The 20,031-nt window shown below is 45.9% G+C and overlaps 1 protein-coding gene across 4 annotated transcripts in view; it reads left to right on the forward strand.

Annotated features, from left to right (window-relative positions):
• Positions 1 to 322: 322 nt before the first annotated feature.
• SAMHD1 (SAM and HD domain containing deoxynucleoside triphosphate triphosphohydrolase 1) overlaps positions 323 to 20,031 on the forward strand; it is a 29,956-nt gene continuing 10,247 nt past the window's right edge. Inside the window, exons 1-11 of one of the 4 annotated variants that reach the window (XM_075166207.1) lie at positions 323 to 530; positions 634 to 700; positions 6,490 to 6,562; positions 7,769 to 7,929; positions 9,680 to 9,795; positions 10,396 to 10,466; positions 11,538 to 11,693; positions 13,871 to 13,971; positions 14,081 to 14,189; positions 14,791 to 14,882; positions 16,235 to 16,350. In XM_075166207.1, coding sequence (XP_075022308.1) covers positions 323 to 530; positions 634 to 700; positions 6,490 to 6,562; positions 7,769 to 7,929; positions 9,680 to 9,795; positions 10,396 to 10,466; positions 11,538 to 11,693; positions 13,871 to 13,971; positions 14,081 to 14,189; positions 14,791 to 14,882; positions 16,235 to 16,350 — 1,270 coding nt within the window. Of the gene's footprint in view, positions 531 to 631; positions 701 to 829; positions 1,514 to 4,105; positions 4,163 to 6,489; positions 6,563 to 7,768; positions 7,930 to 9,679; positions 9,796 to 10,395; positions 10,467 to 11,537; positions 11,694 to 13,870; positions 13,972 to 14,080; positions 14,190 to 14,790; positions 14,883 to 16,234; positions 16,351 to 20,031 lie in introns of those variants that run through there. The other 3 variants (XM_075166209.1, XM_075166210.1, XM_075166208.1) reach the window with 3 other exon arrangements.

Consider the following 20,031-nt stretch of genomic DNA (forward strand, 5'->3'; position numbering starts at 1 on the left):
CGAGGCGGCACCGCCGCCTCCGCCCCCGGGGCGCAGCCCGGCGTCAACGGCAAACACCCCACCGGGCCCCGAAGCCCACCTCCAGCCCCTCCGCGCGAGGGGCAAGGCGGGCGCCGAGGGCTTGCGGGGGCGGGCCGGCTGCTCTGCGGCGCTGCGGGGCGGCTGCCGGCTGCGGGGGGCCGCGAGGGGCCGGGCCGCGGCCGCCCCACGGGGCGGGCCCCGCCCGCCGGCGCAGGGCGGGGGGCAGCGCTGGGCGCTGACGTCACCGCGGCGCCGGTCCCCCCGCCGAGCGGAGCGGGCGCTGCGCCTGCGCGGCGGCGGGATGGGGAGCCCGGCGGCGGCGGCGGGCTGGGGCGCGGCTCCCGCCAAGCGGGCGCGGCGCGAGGGCTCCCCTGAGGGGCCGCGCGGCCCCGCGGCGGAGAGCGACCGCTGCGACCCCTGCGACCCGCGGCTGTGGGACACGGAGCGGCTCTGCCAGCACCTTTCGCGCTGCGGCGTGGGCGAGCCCAGCCTGCTGCACCGCTTCCGAGGTAACGGCGGGCCGGGGCCGGGGCCGGGGCCGGGGCCGGGCAGCCCCGCTCCGCCCCTCGGGGCGGCCGGGCCCCGCCGCTGACGCTGTGCTTGCCCCTGCAGAGAGCGGAGTCACCGGGAGCATGCTGCTGGACCTGCCCGCCTGCGCCCTCGAGGTCACCCGCGTCTGGTGAGAGCCGCCCCCGCGGGCCCGGGCCGCGGGAGGCTGCGGGGCGGAAGGGGGATGGAAGGCAGCCCCGGCTCTCGGCCCCTGTCTGGGTGAGCCCCCGGATCCTCCGGTGCTGGCCGGGCTCTGGCCGGTGTGACCGGCTCTTGGGGGCGTCCCTACCGCCCTCGGGAGCAGTTTCTCCCTTAAAACTGGACGTTTAGCTTGGGGGTGCACCGCGGGGGGCCCCTGCAGGCTGTGTGGGTCACGGGAGCTGCTGCAGGCGGGTCCCTGCCTCGCCAGGCCCCGTCCGCAACAGCGAACTCCGTGGAAAGACATTTCCTGACCTAACGGGATGGCTTTGTCCCATTTCCACCCCACGTGCCCAGAGCTTGGACGTGGGACGGAGTGGGTGTTCGTGATGGGCTCTGCGTGGCTGATCTCGGATCCTCCAGAACAGTTCACAGGTTCCCCTGCTGATCCCGGCACAGCCAGCGCTGTCCAGGGCCTACAGATTTTAATCTTGCAACAGTTGCTGGGACTTTGCTCTTTGTTGCGCCTGCTACAATAGGGTGGACTGTTAGGGAAAAGGAGATTTGGTTGTGTGTGCTCACAGCATACAGGCCTGTGGGCGAGTGGCGGAATTCAGCGGCCACCGTGAGCTGCCACAGCACTTGGCTGTGGGGAGCGCCAGTCTGGCAAAGTCTTACTCCCAGCGTGGTAGCAGTCACCTGTCACACGCACAGGAAAACCGAATGCTGTCTTAAAGCACATGAAGGATTGTTCCCAGCAGTGAAGGAAACGACTGGTCCCAAAAACCTTGTAATTTTTTTGGTGGTGAATATACTTTCTTGCTCTTCTGAAACAGAAGAGAGTATAAATGTGTCCTGTCGTCTTACGTGTCTGAAGGGTCCCCGTAGCCCTTTCTCTGCCCCACTGCGGTCGGTTTTGCTCACCTCTCCTGGGACGTGAGCCTGCGTGCTCACCACATACTTCCTGGCGCTTTTCCATCTTTGATTGTCTTTTCTTTACTCCTTTGTTAACCTTGTTTATGCTGTTTCCTCCAAATTTCTCTCAAAACCTAACTGTTCCGCACAAGTTATTTTGCTAATGTTGTGGTTAGTGCACCTAAGGCAGTTTGGAGTGTGATTATCTGGCAGGCATACACAAGTGCAGAGCTGTGCTTGTCTGCTGGGAGTTTTGAGTACTTTGGTGTGCAGGTTGGCTCCTTGGCTGAAAACTTGTCAGAGCTAACACCGTGCTGAGGGTGAAGGGCCCCATCTCTATTATATTGAGGCATCCTGGCTGCACTCACAGCTTGCAAGGGTGAGTTGAAAGAGCGGATGTCTAGGCGTGGCCATCGGTAGAGAAAGAAGAGCTGATGTGACTCAAGGTGACAAGGCAGAAGGGTTGTGTTTTGGAGGAGGTAAGATGTTAACAGGAGTCATTAAGGTATTTTTGTTTTTCTTGGAAGAAGGGCTTTAACTGATGTCCTGTTGTGGTTTAGCTCCAGTCGGCAACTAAGCACCACACAGCTGGTCGCTCACTCCCCACCCGCAGTGGGATGGGGGAGAGAACCGGAAGAGCAAAAGTAAGAAAACTTGTGGGTTGAGATAAGAACAGTTTAATACTTGAAATAAAATAAAATAAAAATAATAATAATAATAAATTGTAATGAAAAGTAAAACAACAAGAGAGAGAGGGAGGAACAAAACCCAGGAAAAAAACAAGTGATGCAACCACTCACCACCCGTTGACCGGCACCCAGCCAGTCCCCGAGCAGCGATCACTGCCCCCCGGCCAACTCCCCCCGGTTTATATACTGAGCATGACATCATATGGTATGGAATGTCCCTTTGGCCAATTTGGGTTAGCTGTCCTGGCTATGCTCCCTCCCAGCTTCTTGTGCACCTCCTTGCTGGCAGCGCATGAGAAGCTGAAAAGTCCTTGACCCAGTATAAACACTGCTTAGCAACAACTAAAACATCAGTGTGTTATCACACTATTCTCACGCTAAATCCAAAACGCAGCACTATACCAGTCAGTAGGAAGAAAATTAACTCTTATCCCAGCCGAAACCAGGACACTGCAGCTGTTTGAAGTGTGCAGATAGAAATGGTGTAGTATCATGTAGAAGGCAGCTAAAGGCTTTATTTGTTTCTGACGTATAAGGTGGTTGTCTAGTTGAAATAACAAGCGTATGTATAGTTTCTGTTAGAGACTACCAGGAGGCTGGTTGCTTTTAGTACCTCGCTGGCTGTCTGAGCATCAAGTGCCCATACGGACGCTCGGATGCACCAGACGTCTGCAGGCTGCTCTGCGGGTCATCAGGCTCTGTTGGTGCTGAGTGTCGGCAGGCAGGACGGGCAGCGAGGAAGTCCCTCTAAGCCTGTGGTACAGGCGGTGGAGTCAAACGGCTGCGAAGAGCTCTCAGTTGGTATGGAGAGTGGATGGTGCTGGGGGTATGGAATGACACGCTTATGGGTTTTCTTTTATAAGGGGTTTCCTTCCGTGAGATCTGACATCTTGTTTCTGTTAAGCTGAAAATGATGTGAGCTGGATGAGAAATTGCTAGAGCCTTCTGCTTTTTTAAAACATTTCAGTGTTGCACTAAAGAATGATCCCTTTGCATGCTGGGTCCTACAGTAACATTCATCCTTTCTCTGTGACAGGCCGGTAATGAATGTGCATATTTAGTTCCCTGCCATTCCTGGATGTTCACTGGGGAGAGCTTGGGACAGCAGGGACCTGGAGGCAGTGCTATGGGTTTCCCACCATGCATTCTCATGTTCCTGGAAGTGGATGTTTTGTGTGGCGTGCTGCATGTTAAATACGGATGATGAGGAGGGCCGTCTGGCTGACCTCTCTGGGGTAGTTAAGTTCCTAATGGGTGCAGGAAAGGGGTTTTCTCACCCTTGTCACCTGTGGCATGAGGGAGGGTGTGGGCAAAGCAGGGAGGGGTGGAGGGGAATGGGTGGGGAAGTGTCAGTTCTCACCCTTTCAGAGATAGCCAGCAGTATTGCTGCTTTGGCTGTTGGAGGAGCTATGCCTGCAGAGCCCTGGAAAACCACAGTACTAACACATGATTTGTGCGTAATCTCTTGGTTGAGGCGGTCTTACCATGTAGGTACTAGGTGAAAAATCGCCTGCTGTTGTTTTCTACCTGAAGAAGGATAGAGAGGTTTCTGTGGTGTGACATTCAGGTGACCAGTCACGCCAGGGCTGTATTGACAGCATGCTTTGTCATCCGGAGGCCAAACCCTAAACAAGGGTTGGTGTTCCTGGAGGCAGGGCAAGATGACAAGAGGCGCAGGCCACTGACGTGGTAGGTCAGGCGGGGACTTCTCAGCCTCCCTGGTCGAGCCTATTCCTTTTGCTGCTCTTTCACGCGTGTGCAACACCGATCCATCCCGGCGGTGACTCCAGCAGATGTACCATACAGCACAGAGAGCTGCGTTAGCACAGTTTAATTCAGCCATGGTGGAGGTGAGTTTCTGGAGCAAAGCAGCACATTAGGCTATGCTCTTTGTGGACGATGTTTGCATAGGAAGTTGTATAATAAACGGTACTGTCAGTACTACAGACCTGTCCTTTCTCTGCTGTTCCTGTAGTTGCAGTCGTCGGTAGTTTCTCAAGATGGTAGGTGCCCACACGCCTTCCTTCTTACTAACCTGGCTATTTTCCAGTTAATTTTCTCCTCACTCCTGAATTTTTGCGGCATTTAAAAGTATAATCAAGTGCTTCAAACCAACAGGCTGTGCCCTGTACTCAGCAGTGCTGTCTCTTGCTTAACGCTGGGTGCTGCTTTGCACCGCCTCACCGTCTCAAAAATGTCATGAAGTCCTACCTTGTGTACTTTGTGTGGCCCAGAGTATCTTTTTGGGTGATTGTTACCCGAGGTCTATTGCATGACTATATGGTGGTGCTACTGTACCTCTTGCAGCATTACAGCTTGTTCAAAAACATGCTTGTGATGTTTGATCTCCATTATAAGCATGCTTTGAAGTGATATCCACTGAAGACCTCAGCTGTAATTAAGAATGTGGGGGTCATCTCTGTACAACATGTTTGGGTGTTAATTTTTCAAGTCTGCTGGAGCAAAGATGCTCTAGTCCAGGTGTGGTTCATGTGAGGTAAGTGCCTTGAGACAGAACTTCTGCACAGAAGTAAAATGAATGTAGATGGCTGGAAGTAGATCGCTTCTGACTTTGCTGTCCCTGAACTGTTTTTGAGGGTTGTGATGGAGGTGCTTGATTACCAGCCCAAGCACTAGTCCTGGCTGAGTTAGCCATACCTGTGGTTGGAAAGGTTACACGTTGCTTATAAGCAGCAGTTGAATATTCTTGGTCCCATTTTCAGGACAGACCTCAAAGAGCAGTTGCAGTTGCTTTTCCTGGGAGTGTAAGGATAGGTGTGTATAAGCTTCTGATTTCCTGGCTGCAAAAGGGTTCCTCGGCTCTTCCACCACACCAAAGTTGTTCTTCTTTTCTTAGCAGAGAGCAAGAAGGATGGGTAGATGCAGGTGGTCCTCTTCTTGTCCTCAGCGTTAGCTGCTTTCTGTTGCCCTGTAAATAGTGGGCTCTTTCAGGAACTCCCTTCTAATTATCTGGAGTTTGTGACTGTTCCTACGGACCGAGCTGCTTGGGATGTGAAGTAACACGCTGGTCTGAGCATCACCGCTTTTCATCTTGCTGGCAAGTGGGGGCAGCTAAAGACTTGTGACAGTCTGTGAGCAGCAGAGGCTGCAGCCCGAGAGCTCCCTGTTAGGGACAGGGATACTAACTGGTTAAGACAAAAACTGCTCACCAGCAGCTCAGACGTCATATGCGTTTAATATTTTATGGATTGTGAATTATTAAATGATTTCAATAAAAATATGTAGTGCATCAAGAACCATCTTTTGCTAATAGTCGACATTGTATAGTATTGCTTTCTGTTGAAGTTTAAATTGAAAGACTGATGTAAAACTGATCCCAGGATGGTTGTCTGCTGAAGAGTGTAAAAGGCAGCAAATTGTACTTTCTCTTGATAAAGTGTTTGCTGTCATACTGAGGCTGAAACCATTTTGCTCAAGGACAAAGCTTGCAGAGAGAGTTAATAAAAGTGGGTGTAACACAGTATATTATCTCTCCCTCCAGACTTGTCCTGCCTGTGCTCTTAGACTACTGTGGCTACAGCAGAGTACCTGCACTGAAAGTTTATGTGTGTGTTGTGAAGGAGACCTTTAATGATTTATTAAAAATGAGAGCAAAATATCTTTATGAAATAGAAGAATCAGCTCTCAACAAAATTAGAGCATCTTTTAAATTCCGGTGGTTCCACTGCTTGTTCAAGTTAATTTGGTAAAATTAAACTTCTTTTAATACAGAGTTGACTAAGTGAAAGAAATTTTTATAAAAATCTTTTATTGGGACTTTGACATTTTAGTTTAAGGAATTTTTCAATCTTAAAAAAAGATGTCAGTTATTCAGGCACTGCATGTTGTCTTTCCCATAAATTTAGAGGATTTATCTCCAAATGTGACTTTCCCTAAAAGAAATTGATGAAAGAATTGTGTATTACCTGGTGTTTCTATTTCTTGGTCCTGTATCAGAGGCAGAAGCACTTACGTTGCTTTACTGACAACTTCTGTAGCTATTAGTTCTCTTCCTTCTCTACTTGACTTTAGAAGGATAAATGCTTTCAATATTTTTCTGAAAAAGCTGCAAAAATACGTATTTCCCTAAGAGTGTCAAGTAATTCCATATGTGCTGCAAACTGTAAAGGGAAATGCATTGCAAATTTTGCTCTCAATGTCTTTTTTTCCTTTCTAGCCTCCCAGCTGAGAGACTGAAAGTTCTGGCCTGCCTGAACAAGCTGAGACAGCAGCACGTGGACGTAATGAAGGTAGCCCCAGCGCCGCGTGGGGACGATGCTGCTTCCAGGGCCTCGCTGGTGCTTCGCAGCGCTGTCTCTCTCCCTGTCTCTCTGCCTCCCCTCCTTTTGGCTCGGTGGTGCCAGCTGGTGCTGCGGTGGTGCCTTCCTTTGCAGAGCAGAAAACTCTGAGCCCTTCTCCTTGATAGTGGGTGGTCTTTGAAAAACCAAGTTAACCAGAAGAAGTGTTAAAATCATCAGCTAAGAGCTTGATGTGGGCACCTGGCGGTTGTGAGAGATTGAATGAGCAGATGAGCTGTTTGAAATGTGTTGAGAAGCTCCCCTTTCACATCTCTCTTTGTGTAGAGCCTCCCCTTGGTTTTTTGTATTAGTTTAGCCCCAGGTCTGGGTTAACAGACTCCTTCTCGCTTCCACTGTTTTGCCGTATCCAACGGTTTCTCACAGTGGCGTGTGTTGGTTTAACTCGGGCCAGGGCTGCATGCGTTCCTTCGTAGTCTGCACATCTGCTGGAGCCCGGCCCGCTCAGTGACCGAGAGTAGAGAGAACACAGGAAAACCTTATTAGCCTCAGTATTTTACCAAGATATGTCTGTGATGAAATGGTTTTATCTGCTGTTTTGAGGCAAGGATTAAATGTGTGTGTTTATCTTCTCTAGTAAGTCACTGTAGTTACTCAGATGTCTCTTAAAATGCGTGCTTAGGGATGATCGGGGAGTACTTCTTTCATATTTCGGTTATCTTGGGTTTTACATTTTGTTTTATGAAAAAGGTAAGAATCATAATTTGTACTCTGCAAAATTTCACTTGATTTTAAAGAACATGAACAATGTCAAACCAAACGCTTCTTATTGGTTATCTCAGACATGTATTGCAGTATCCTGCTTTAACTGGAATAGCAGATTAATAAAGACAGGGGTTTTCTCAATGTTAAGTTTTGGAATTACACAGGTGCAGATAACATTTTTAGAGATTTTGACTTTAATTCCCTTGCCCTCTGAAATACGCAGCTTTGTCTTTTTTGATGTCATGCTTAAGTAGCTCTCCAGGATAAATCTTGATATAGGGTAGACAGGATATGGCTGTTTTACAGGTGAAAAAAAAAAACAATCGCCCGTTCCCACCAAATACCTGACCGTTCTAGATATCCTTTACCTTGGTGCCTGTTTCTTTTCAAAGTCGAATTTTAAGTGTTAATTAAACTATTGTTTGGCTTTTGTAGGTTTTTAATGATCCAATTCACGGGCACATTGAAATACATCCCCTTCTTGTTCGTATCATCGACACACCTCAGTTTCAGCGCCTCAGATACATTAAGCAGCTGGGTGGCACTTACTTTGTTTTTCCAGGAGCCTCTCACAACCGCTTTGAACACTCTATAGGGTAAGGTGATGTTGTCTTGCATGCACATCTCTTGCTCTCGGGATTTCCCCGAGTTTGGCTCCACTGACGTGGAGTGCCAGCCAAGGGGCATCGCTGTCTTTGAGCATTGGTGAAAACTGCTGTGGTGGCATTTTGGTCTCGCAAATATTCCTGGACATCCTGTGTGATTATGAGCTGTTCCCTTGAACTTCATTTAATAAAGACATATAAAGAAACCTACAAGATGGATCAATGTTAGATTTCCTCCCCCGCCCCTTCTTCTTCTAAGAATAATGTTAATTAAAAACTGTGAGCGCTTTATGTTGTCCCTGGTCAAAATTTGAGTTTTAAAGCATAAACTTGGGAAGGGACTGGGGCTGCTATAAATGGTTTGCCAGACAGTTGTAATCCCCTTATATTGTCCAGCACAGCTAAAACACATTTTATCTGTAATGTTTGCATTTGTAGTTATGTGTGCTTTATGCAGTCTATGGCAGATTGTCAGGCTGTTAGCTGTAATATAAGTTAAACAGGAACGTGAGGGACACGGGACATGAGGATTCCCAGGGCGTTGCTGGGTCATTCACACTCCACAGAGAAGCTGATTAATGGCAAATTTAATCTTGTTTTAAAGGTATATTCCAAGGTGCAGAGAAATTAAACTAGTCAACAGTTTTTATTCAGGTGATCAGGCCAGCCTAAAGTTGCTTTTGTTAGTGCTGAAATATTGTGGAGTAAGTCTGGCTTTTGCCCCCACTCTGTGACACTAACAAGGTGCAAATGGCTATTGCAAAAGGGTCAAATCAGTGAGGCAAGCTGGAATTGATTGCATCTGGTAAACCTGAAAAGACACCAATGTGAAGGATATAAACAAAGCTTTCCCAATAGGAGTCTGAAAACTCCAGTGGTATCAACAACCTTTTCTTTTCAACAGTTCAATTAACCTATATAGTTAAACTTAGGACAGTTGTTCTCAACTTGTGTATCATTTTGAAGATTTCTACAGTGTTAAAATAGAAGTGAGCTTTGTGTGCCTATTGGTCTAGTAAAAAAACACCAAACAGTAAAATTTGGTCTAATAAAAGATACTACATTGTCATATAAAGCCTTGTCTTGCCGTAAGATGCTCTGCAAGGGGGGGACTATTGAGGCAAGTAGAAAAGGAAGTTGGTGCAGAGCCTGTAAACAGTTATAAGAGTATGTGCTGTATGTTTGTTCCTGCTGTTTTCTTATCATGAGAACATAGGGTCCCATTCAGTGAAACTAAATGTCAAATCTAAAATGAATGAAAGGAAGAGAAATAATTGTCATAAGCTATTGTTAAAATAGCAATCTGAAAGAAGAACAAAATCCTTTGGTGACTGTTGTGGACCTTTGCAGTTGCACTGACTGAAGTCAAAGGATGATGTGTAAGCTGTGGTGCTTCAAGATGCACACTGTCAATAATGTACTGCTGTTCGCTTACACAGTTACTTTGTGGTTGTGCATTATGAAATACTGCAGAATGCTATTGTCTCCATGTTTCGGGCATGGTATCTCATGCTTTTTTGCTTTCAAATATGTTACTGATGACTAAAACTCTGCTACAGGAAATAGTTTCTCTTGCAGGTCAGGGTTTGAGTATCTGTTGTGTGCTACCTCTCAGACAAAGGCTGTGACTTATGGAGCAAGATAGAATAGGTGAACTGCTCTTTTTTCTGTTCAGCTTAAAAACTACTGTATTCACTTTCTTTTTTTTTTTTTCCACTTTTTTTTTTTTTTGTGGCAACAGGGTGGGCTACCTAGCAGGATGTCTGGTTCGTGCACTGAAGGAGAGACAACCAGAACTGGATATAACCCAGCGAGACATCCTCTGTGTAGAAATTGCTGGGCTTTGTCATGATTTGGGTAAGCAACGCTTGAGATGGTTTGTTGCTCTTTGAAAGCTAACCTGGATGAAAAGCTGGCTGCAAGATCAGAACGTGAGAGCTGTTTTGGTCTGCTTAGTGCGTGGCCATATTCCGAGACAGGATTTATCTGTTCCTGTTTGGTCTGGAGGCAGCTCCACTTGGTGAATCCACTCTTAGCCAGTTTTTTGTCTTGTTTCCATATGGTGTTTAGATTTCTGCCCTCAGTGGCTGAAGCGTCTGCTTCCTTCTGTGATGTCCTCAGGTCTCTTAAAACATTTCAGAATGAAAATTAGTGGCCCTTTCAAAAATTGTTATGATTATTTTATAACTACTTATTTTCCTCAGAACTGGCACAGAGTAATTAATGTTCTTAGTGTTACTGCAGTATTTGCCTGTGGTGTAGGTAATGGAACTGGCTATGTTAAGTGCAGTAGTACTTAAGGTGTCTTAGGAAAGTGTACTCGCTATAGTTGAATCTTCCTCATAGATGATGTCAGGACGAAGTCAAATACAAGAGAATCCAGATCCTTAGCTTGCTCAAAATATCTTTACTGTCAACCATGTCTCAGATTAAACCTGTGTAATCTTTATTTTTAAGGTCATGGGCCATTTTCACACATGTTTGATGGAAGATTTATTCCACTCACTCGTCCAGATTTGAAGTGGAAGGTAGGCTTTTCACTGTTAAAGTAAAAATAGAAAACTGAAATTTTTAAAGGGAGAATAATTCATCTTTAAAGACTGCCAGTGCTTGTGAGAATATAGTGATCATCTAGCCTATTCTTACTGCATTATTTTGATGGCATAATTAAAAATGAGAATGTTGTCTGCTAATCTTGTGATGATTTCCTTGTTGTTCTCTTTAACTGTTTGTTTGGGGAACATCAGCCCTCTCAGCGCGGCCGTGAGCAGATGCAGCCTTACTAGCAAAGCAGAAAGAGGTGTGGGGAGAAGTAAGTGAGGGCAGATGTTTGTCACCAGCATCTCTTCCTTGAAAGTGCAAATGCTCTCGAACTCCTGTGTACTTTCATGAGGTCTGTTTGTGTATGCATGTCCTCTTCCTGCAGATGTCACGCTGGGCGACACAGAGGAGAAATGAAATGTCTCGGTCTTGTCAATGCCTATAGTGTGACTCTGAAGAGGCAGAATTTGTTAGGACTGCACTAATCATTTTAAGTCAGCATTGCGCCTTAAAATGCATAGTGCGAACTTTCTTCAGAGTATTTTACAGATGCAAAATCACAACTGGGAGCTTCCTTTCCAGTTTAAGATTTTAGTTCAAAGCCAGGATATTTAATACAGTGTTTAGAATTCAAACTTTTAGAAACGTTGAACAGAGTTTCAACGGTTGTTTGCTGTGAATGAAATGTAATGCAGTCCTTTCGGGCCTCTCTCTGCTTGTAGTTACTAAGCAAAATCAGCTGAGTAAACTTGTTAACCTTCTGCACAGCAGAATTGGTTATTTTCTCTTTTAGCATTGTATCTGTCTTACTGCTGTTTGTTAAAATACAAAATTAACAGCTCTCTGCTGAAGAGTGTGTTTCCGGACTCTGTAGGCCGGGTGATTTCCTGTTTGGTTAGATACAAAATGAGTAGAAAATCACCCAAGTGCTGCACTCTCACACTACCCATGCCCAGGTGCCCTGCCAGGCAGTGCTGCTGGGTTAGGAGAAACCTGTGACACTGCAGGAAAGATGCTTAAACTTTGTAATGCAACATTGAGGTGGGTTTTTTTCACAGCATGAAACTGCTTCTGTTGAAATGTTTGAGCATCTGATCACTTCCAATAAACTAGAAGAAGTCATGAAGTCATATGGTCTCGTCCCGGAAGAAGATATGAACTTCATCAAGGAACAAATAGGAGGGCCTATAGATGAAACCGCTTGTGAGAAATCGGTGAGTCAGTGTACTGCTCCTGTGGTTACCCCAATAAATGTCTTTAATTTTACTGAAAGACTAGATAATTTTTGCTTCTGCTATGTTTTATTACTTATTTTTAGCCCCATGAAATTCTGAGAATCCTGGCACAAGAGACGCTAGAGAAGTGTAGTGTTTATTTCTTACAGTGCTGGCAGGAGGTGGTAGCTTCACTATGTTATGCGCTTACATCTTCCTGAGCAGCTCTTACCTCGAAGTCTTCAGATTAGAGGAAAGTTTAAGAATGTTATTTGTATTTAGTGAACTTAATTCACTGTAACTAGACTGGTAGAACTGAAATTTTAATGGAAAACCTAAATGAGCAGGTTAGGGTAACAGCCTGTGTACTGGATGCCTGAAGGCGGCGGTGATGGCAGGTCGTGTTTTCAGGTGCCTGTATGAAGAAAACGTGGAGATAGTTTAGCGTAACAAGCTGATAATGGATAACAAAACTGAGAACTGGCAGAGATGAGGCAATGAGCAATGCAAAGCCCAAGTGCCAGAGCCACATCAGCTTTGATGACAGTAGTAAAATGTTTGGATTTATTGCAGTTACAAACACAGAGGCAGGGATAAGACTTGAAGAAATGTGTTGCCTCAGGAGGCAAGGAAGAATAGATTGTGATTATTAATCCTTGCAACTCTATGAAAGAATTAAGTCCTCTCTCCTCACTTTGCACTTTATAGCTCTTGTCATCTCTTCAAGGACACATGTTCAGTTGCTACCAGAATTAAGAACCCGTCAGTGGGAGATCTGTCATGACAATCTGGTTCTAATCAGAATTTGTATGTTGTCCCAAACAAATCACCCACAAATGTTAGCACTTACCCATTATTTTCTGCTGTAGTAATGTCTAGTGCTGCCATGTGTACTCCAGCACTCTGATGACAAACATAGGGAACTTAGCATAATAAAATTCAGTTTCAGATCTTATAGGAAGGGGATATTCATTTACAAAGTCTACAGATTGATTTTTACCCACTTGCACTCATTTGCTCACAAATCTTGCTGCCTGCTGCTGCCATTGATCTTGTGCCAGGTTTTTACCCATTGTCTGTTTTTCCTTGTTTGGATTATATGCCTGTTTTCCAGCAGGATAACAGGAAAAGGAGTGTCGTTCATGATACGTGGCAACCTTCTTGCCACCCTCCTGGTGTTAGGCTGCAGGATCTTCCACTGGCAGTCATTTGTACTGCGGTGGTCTTACCCGAGTACAGGCTCCTCTGCTGATGAGGCATCTGTGCTGTGATGCTATCTCGTTGCAGGCCTTCTGGTCCTGACATGAACCACGGGTTGTTTACGCATTGAATGTAAACGGTGTCCTGAATGTGGTCCCGGTAGCAGAGCTCTTTGTGATCAGCACAGAATATTTTTATCTCTGATGTGCTCTCCTCCTGCTGCTTACACACATTTCCGTTCTTACTCATATCAATTTTAATATTTCTGTAATGCAGATAGCATGAAAGCCATTTATCTGTTTATATACAATGTTTTCTGCCTTCAGATTTCAAGGCCACTTTATGGCATTTTTTGTTTAGCTGAAGAATCATTAAATTTTCAAGCAAATAGTGTTTATGTGCAACTTGTATCTTACTATTTTGGCGTTGATTTCCTGTTTGCCTCATGGCTGAATTATGCCTTATGGGTTAGGATTTTAAGTAGCTGGCTGTTTATACAGTTTTTGTTTAAAACATCTAAATAATTGTTTTAAAACTCTGTTCTATGAAGTTGTATGGTTGATTGCAGAAGACTGCAAGACAGTGACATGTTTGTGGGTTTAACTAATTCCCTGAAGATTAAATGATTCCAACCTTTTCCCCTCTTTGTTGCTATGCATTTTTTTTTTGGCATTTCAAAGCTGCAGGCTTTGCTTTAGTAGAATGGGAAATGAAATACTTGTGTATATGGTTTTTATTCTTCCTGATGTTCTGGGAAGTCAGCTGCTTAAGCCCTAGTTCTGGATTTCTAATGCCTGACAGCTTCTGAAATATCTTTTATTGTATTTGTGTTCTTTGCTACCTCAGTGTTGGATGTTTATTACAGGCAAAATCAAAGTGTATTCCCACTGTCTTTAAAAAATTATTCTGACATTGTTTGCACACTTTAATTTCTTATTGTTTCTGATTTTTTTTCTTCTCGGCTCCCCTGTTGTTAGTGGCCCTACCGTGGTCGACAAAAGGAGAAAAGTTTCCTCTATGAGATAGTAGCTAACAAAAAAAATGGCATTGACGTGGACAAATGGGATTATTTTGCAAGGTACAAATCTTATGGGTTTTGGTTTATATTACGAATTCCTACTGAAACAGTGCTACTATATGTACAAGTATGATCTCATTGTTAAACACTCTCTGTGGAACATTTTTAGGGATTGCCATCACCTAGGAATCCAGAATAATTTTGATTATAAGCGATTACTTAAATTCACTCGGGTCTGTGAAGTAAAAAACCAGAAGCGTATCTGTACCCGTGACAAGGTAAGCAGTGTGTGTGAACGGAGGGAACGCTCCGCAGCAAAATGCGTGCGAGGTATAGCAGCACACTGAGACGGGGCGTGGGGCACGGCAACGCCTGCCTCGGGAAGCGCAGTACAGCTGCACTCTGGATTGCAGGGGGATGCTGGGGTTGCCTGTGAATGCTTTTTTAGCCAAGAGAGGAAGAAGTGGTTGCTGCTCTGAAAGCTGTCCTCAGAAGCAACTGGTTTAAGTTGCTAAGGGATAGAGCAAGCCTCTGTTTGAAAGGGCCTGTGGCGGATCCTTCCAGGGGAGACTCTACAAAACCATCAGCTGCGCGTGATCCTGCTCCAAGTCTTCTGAGCAAGAGGTGAATGTGGCTTTGGTGAGGGGCTGCTAAAGGAGCAAGAGGTCCTCTTCTTTGCCCAGGCTGCCTGGGGTCATTTCAGGTCTCTGCTCTCTCCACAGGCCTGAGTCTGTTTCAAAATTTGTAAATTGTGAAAAATAACTGTTCTGCTCTATGCTGCAAATGGAAGGAGACAACTAATTTGATTCCTTGATTGTTTTAGTTTTCCAATTAAGACAATGTCAAAAGTAAGAGATGATTTGGGTTTTTTTTATTTAGGAAGTTGGAAATTTGTATGATATGTTCCACACACGGAATTGCCTGCACCGGCGAGCATATCAGCATAAGATTGGCAACATCATTGAAATAATGCAAGTATTATACTTTCCTTTTCTTGCATTCCATTTATTTTTAAATTCTTGAAACTGTATATCCGTTTGGAATATTCAGGTAATCAATAAGGTGTGACATAGAATAAAAGCCACTGGGCTGTATAACCCAATTCTTGTGGCAAGGCTCAGTGCTTAGAGTATCACAGAGGCTGTGATTAACAAAGAAAAAGAAAAAAAGAGGAGGACAAAACATCCTTCTGTGTGAAATTCAATTAGAGGAAAATTACTAAAGCCCTGAAGAAGCATAGGACCAAGGTGTGCTTATGCTGTTTTAACTGCTGACAGCTGAAGTGAAATCTTTATCTACAAGTTAGAGACCACTTACCTCAAACTGGCTGGTTAATAGAGCAAGGTTACTAACAGAGTAAAATAACGAGGAAGCTTACTGTAGCTCAGCTGAGGCCCGACTTTGTGTTTACATAATGCCACAGCAGGAATTGTTCAGGACCAACTCAGCTGGCTACCTGCATTTGTACCTCTCTTGATGTCTGTAGAAGTTTCCCTGTAGCATTATTCTGTTTACTTTTCTTGAAAAGCAGAAATACTATTACCCCCAAATATTTTTTCATTAGGATCTTGGCTGCTGAGTAACCATCTGCTGAGTTTGGAAAAAAGGAACACAGAGGATTACACAGTGACTGCTTTCATTTCATAAACTTCAGCTCCTGGTTTAGTCATCCTCTAAAACTCAGACTAAAAATGCTAAGGTTTGACAGTACCTAATGTGTGAGGACTAAAACAGCCAAGAAATTTAGGTCTTGGCCTACCGTAGTTATAGCAGCCTATCCAAATGAGCGTACGAGCTGGAAATGACAACGAGGTACAGGGAACTCTGGAAGAACTTGATCTTTAGAACGTCAGTTTTTCCCACCTGAAAACATCACACGTTCATGATGCTCTACGTTTACAATGCTTTGTATTTTCTCAATAAAATCCTGGAGCAATGAGTCTGTAAAAGGATATGGTCATCTGTGAGGCAGCCTCGTTGCAGCCGAGTGACCATGTCACTGTCTTGCAGGGTTCTGCAATCGTCTAAGCAATGTTAAACTCGTAGTCTGAAGCAGAACAAAGTGGACTTGCTCATTCATTGAATGAAGGCTAAGGTCTGATCTGAACCTGTTTTCAGTAAATGGAAAGGCTGTTGAAATGTGCAATGACAGCATGGAGATAGGACATATTGCAGTGCGATCAGGGTCTGCTGTGTGCTTGGGATGCAGTTTCATCTATTGACTTCTATTTATAACATACTAATGCATTTCTTTTTTGACTCTTGAGCAATAAGGTGTTTCAGAATGATACTATCCTTAAGTCTTAATTTTGTCTCAAACTAGGATTACGGAAGCCTTTCAAAAAGCAGACAAATTTTTTAAAATAGAAGGCTCAAGAGGAAAACTGTACCAGATTTCTACAGCAATGGAGGACATGGAAGCCTACACTAAGCTAACTGGTATGAGCTCTCAGAATTTTTTTTAAAGTGAAAGAACATGAGTACCTCTTAAAATGCTGGTTTTACAGCTGTTGGCACAGTGGGCCCTTGCCCATGACTAGGACTCTCAAGTACTGCTTTTGTGCACAGATGGTGGGGCAGACCTGGACCGTCCAATCTCTGTGCTCTCATATCTTGCTGTGAGAGGACAACCTTCTAGTTTAAATTACTTTTATGTTTAGAGAGAGAGAGAAAAGCACCAACTTCTTATCTTCTGCACACATTCAAATTCAGATTATTGCAAGGAGTGCTGTCAGGAGGTCCTGCCTGTGTCCCGAGTTTCTTGCACTTGTCACAAGTGGGATGTAAGTCAGCTCTGAGCGATACTACATCTAGCTACATCAGGTAGAGAAGTGCTGTATATGTGTTGTAGTGTGAAACTAACCCCAAGGCAGGTTTCAGAGGGCACTGATGGGGTCTGATTTGATTTGCTTGAGACATTGCTACCCTGCTTGCAAATATAACAAGAAAACAGAATATATGAACGACTTAGTTTATTGCTGAAAGTTTGTGGTTGCTCGAATAAGAGCTTGTGAGAATGGTTCTCATAGGGTAAGTACACGGAGCAGCAACCTGCTTGAAGACATGTGGGGGAACTCCAGTGTGATTACGGAGGGGAGCAAGCAAGAGCTGAGACTTGTGATGTTTTCCCATTTCTCAAGGTCTGGCTCAGTGCTGTGAAGAGGAAACAGAAAACTGAACTCAGTGAAACTGGCTTAAGTTGTGTTGTGTCCTCTGATATGTAGTTCCACAGCTTCCCACCACCGTGGTGTCTTGGTTTTGTCTGCCCTCCTGGTCTTCGCTGTGAGGCACACCAGCATTCCTCTGGTTGGTGACCAGTGCTGTGGCATGCCCTTACCAGCTTCGTGCAGTATGGGGGATGGAGGCCAGGGTGGGCGAAGCAGACCCTGCTGCACTGAGGGGTTTGTGGTTGGGTTTCTGCAGGGCAGAGGATGCTGCAGACCCTGCTGAAGAGTGCTCACAAGTGCTGGCAGCTCTTGCAGCACCTGTGAGCTACAGCTCGCGAGGACTCCCTAGGCATCTTTCCTGAGTGGCAAGGCAACTTTCCTGAGTTTCTGTCACCAAGCCTTGGCTGGCCAACAGAGAGGCTCAAGAACTTGGTCCAAATCTTTGGTCCATGGACAAGGTGACAAGAGGCTGAGGGCACTATTGCAGAAGATCCTGTGTGCCTTAACCTGTGTCATGCTAAATGCCTCCTGGCAATCCTTCATCTGCCACAGCCACATTCAGCCTGACCGTAGACCTGCCGCATGGAGCGGGTGAAGGGGCTCCACAGAGTGCTGAGATGAGGAGCTGCCTGGCCCCTCTGACGTTGCGTGCCTCTGCCCCAGGGGAGGAGAAGGGGCTGGCTTTGAGGGGCAGTAGCTACTGGAGAGCATGAATTGTAGTGTTGGGCTGTGGAAGGCTGGGCAGAAAGGCAAGAACTGAGATTAAGTTCTTAATGGGCTAGGAGTTGTTCCCTGGGGGCTGTCTGGTCTGTAAGATCAGCTGTGCTGGCGAGTTAGTACCAGACTCCTGTTGTAACTGCCTGCTGACCTGTGGTACCTGGTGGGGAGCACAGCTCAGGGCAAGGAGACCAGGACTGTCCCCTGCCTCTTACAGACTGCTGCAGCAAGGAGCTGCTTGCTGGGGCTGTCCTCTTCAACAAGGAGACTTGAACAGCAAGGAGAGTGATGCGAGGAATATGCCAACATCGGATGTAACAGTGGACCACGAAGGATGAGTGTGTTCTCCTCCTCTTAAACTAAGGCACTTCCTTCCCTGCCTCCAGTGGTTGCAACCTGGAGGCTTCTGAGAGGACAGTAGGCTGTTTTCAATAGTCCCTGATGAGTGATGCTTCTGTGAAACTGTCCAATTGCCTCTTGGATCTTTGCAAATGATAAACATCTATGAGGTTCTGCAGCAGAAAGTTCCCTAGCTTTCTTCCATGATGGGTGAAGAACCACCGTTAGTTTTTAATTTGTTGCCTCCTGATTTGACAGCAAACCCTAGTTTTAGTAAAAGATGAGACAGCAAACCGTTCCTTGTCACCACTGCTTTTGCACGATGGATGTGTTCATGGGCTCTTATTTCCCCTGCATTATCTCTTCTCCCAATCTGAAGAGACCTAGTCTGTTGTTCCTCATGGAAAAGTTCCTGACTTTGATCAACCTTGTCTCTAAAAACAACCCTCAGATAAAGGTGTTTTGGTATATGGCTCATAGCTTGCTTCTGGAGTGTGTTGGGAGCTTCTTAAGCCAGTTGTGGTCCTGGGCGGGGTGTTGCAGAGCTATGCTTGCAGCACGTGTCAAAGCTGCCTGGGTATTTCTGGCCAGGGAATGGAACAGACATGGAGTACTGTGTTGGTTGTGGCAGGCGAACAGCATCCTGACAGCAGCAGTCTCTTTAGGACAGCCAGAAATAACCTTTCTACTCTGAAGCCACATCAAAAGAAACCTGTGTCTTGCTGCTCCTATTGATGGTGGGAAACACGCTGCGTACTTCACTGTCATGTGGAGACACGAGGGGGGACTTTGATGCTAGCATCCAAAGTCTGAGAAATTCTGAAGGTTTAACGGAAGTACTTTATTCTTTTACAAGATAGAGCACCCTTGTCCCGGAGCCAATTAGTGCTGGGGTTTAGGATATTCTGCTGAACAAGACTGGCTAAATAAGAAGAGGAAGCAACTTCCAGTGAAATAATAAAACTTGTTTCAAGGGTGAAAATTAGCTAGTTTTTCCATCAACAGCTGCTACGAATCTGATGGTAATCAACCCCCACATTATGGTGGGGGTCTGCTACAGGCTACCTGACCAGGAAGACCGAGCAGATGAGGCCCTCTATAGACAGATAGGACCAGCTTCACGTTCATATGCCCTGGTCCTCATGGGGGACTTCAGCCACCCCAATATCTGTTGGAGGGACAACATGGCAGGGCATAAGCAATCTGAGAGGTTCCTGGAATGCATCAATGATAACTTCCTTCTCCAAGTGGTAGAGGAGCCAACGAGGAGAGGTGCTATGCTGGACCTTGTTCTCACCAACAAGGAGGGGCTGGTGGGGAATGTGAAGCTCAAGGGCAGCCTTGGCTGCAGTGACCATGAAATGATGGAGCTCAAGATCCTTAGGACAGCGAGGAGGGTGCACAGCAAGCTCACTACCCTGAACTTCAGGAGAGCAGACTTTGGCCTCTTCAGGGATCTGCTTGGTAGAGTGGCACGGGATAAAGCCCTGGAGGGAAGAGGGGCCCAAGAAAGCTGGTTAATATTCAAGGATCACCTCCAAGCTCAGGAGCAATGCATCCCAACAAAGAGCAAGTCAGGCAAAAACGCCACGAGGCCTGCATATGGATGAACAAGGAGCCCCTGGACAAACTCAAACACAAAAAGGAAGCCTACAGAGGGTGGAAGCAAGGACAGGTAGCCTGGGAGGAATACAGAGAAATTGTCCAAGCAGCCAGGGATCAGGTTAGGAAAGCTAAAGCCCTGATGGAATTACATCTGGCCAGGGACATCAAGAGCAACAAGAAAAGCTTCTATAGGTAACGTCTTCTGTGGTTGCATCCAGAGGGTAGTGGTCAACGGCTCAATGTCCAGATGGAGATCAGTGACAAGTGGTGTCCCGCAGGGATCCATATTGGG

Source organism: Calonectris borealis, chromosome 17 (assembly GCF_964195595.1).
Source record: "Calonectris borealis chromosome 17, bCalBor7.hap1.2, whole genome shotgun sequence".
NCBI classification, from domain to species: domain Eukaryota; kingdom Metazoa; phylum Chordata; class Aves; order Procellariiformes; family Procellariidae; genus Calonectris; species Calonectris borealis.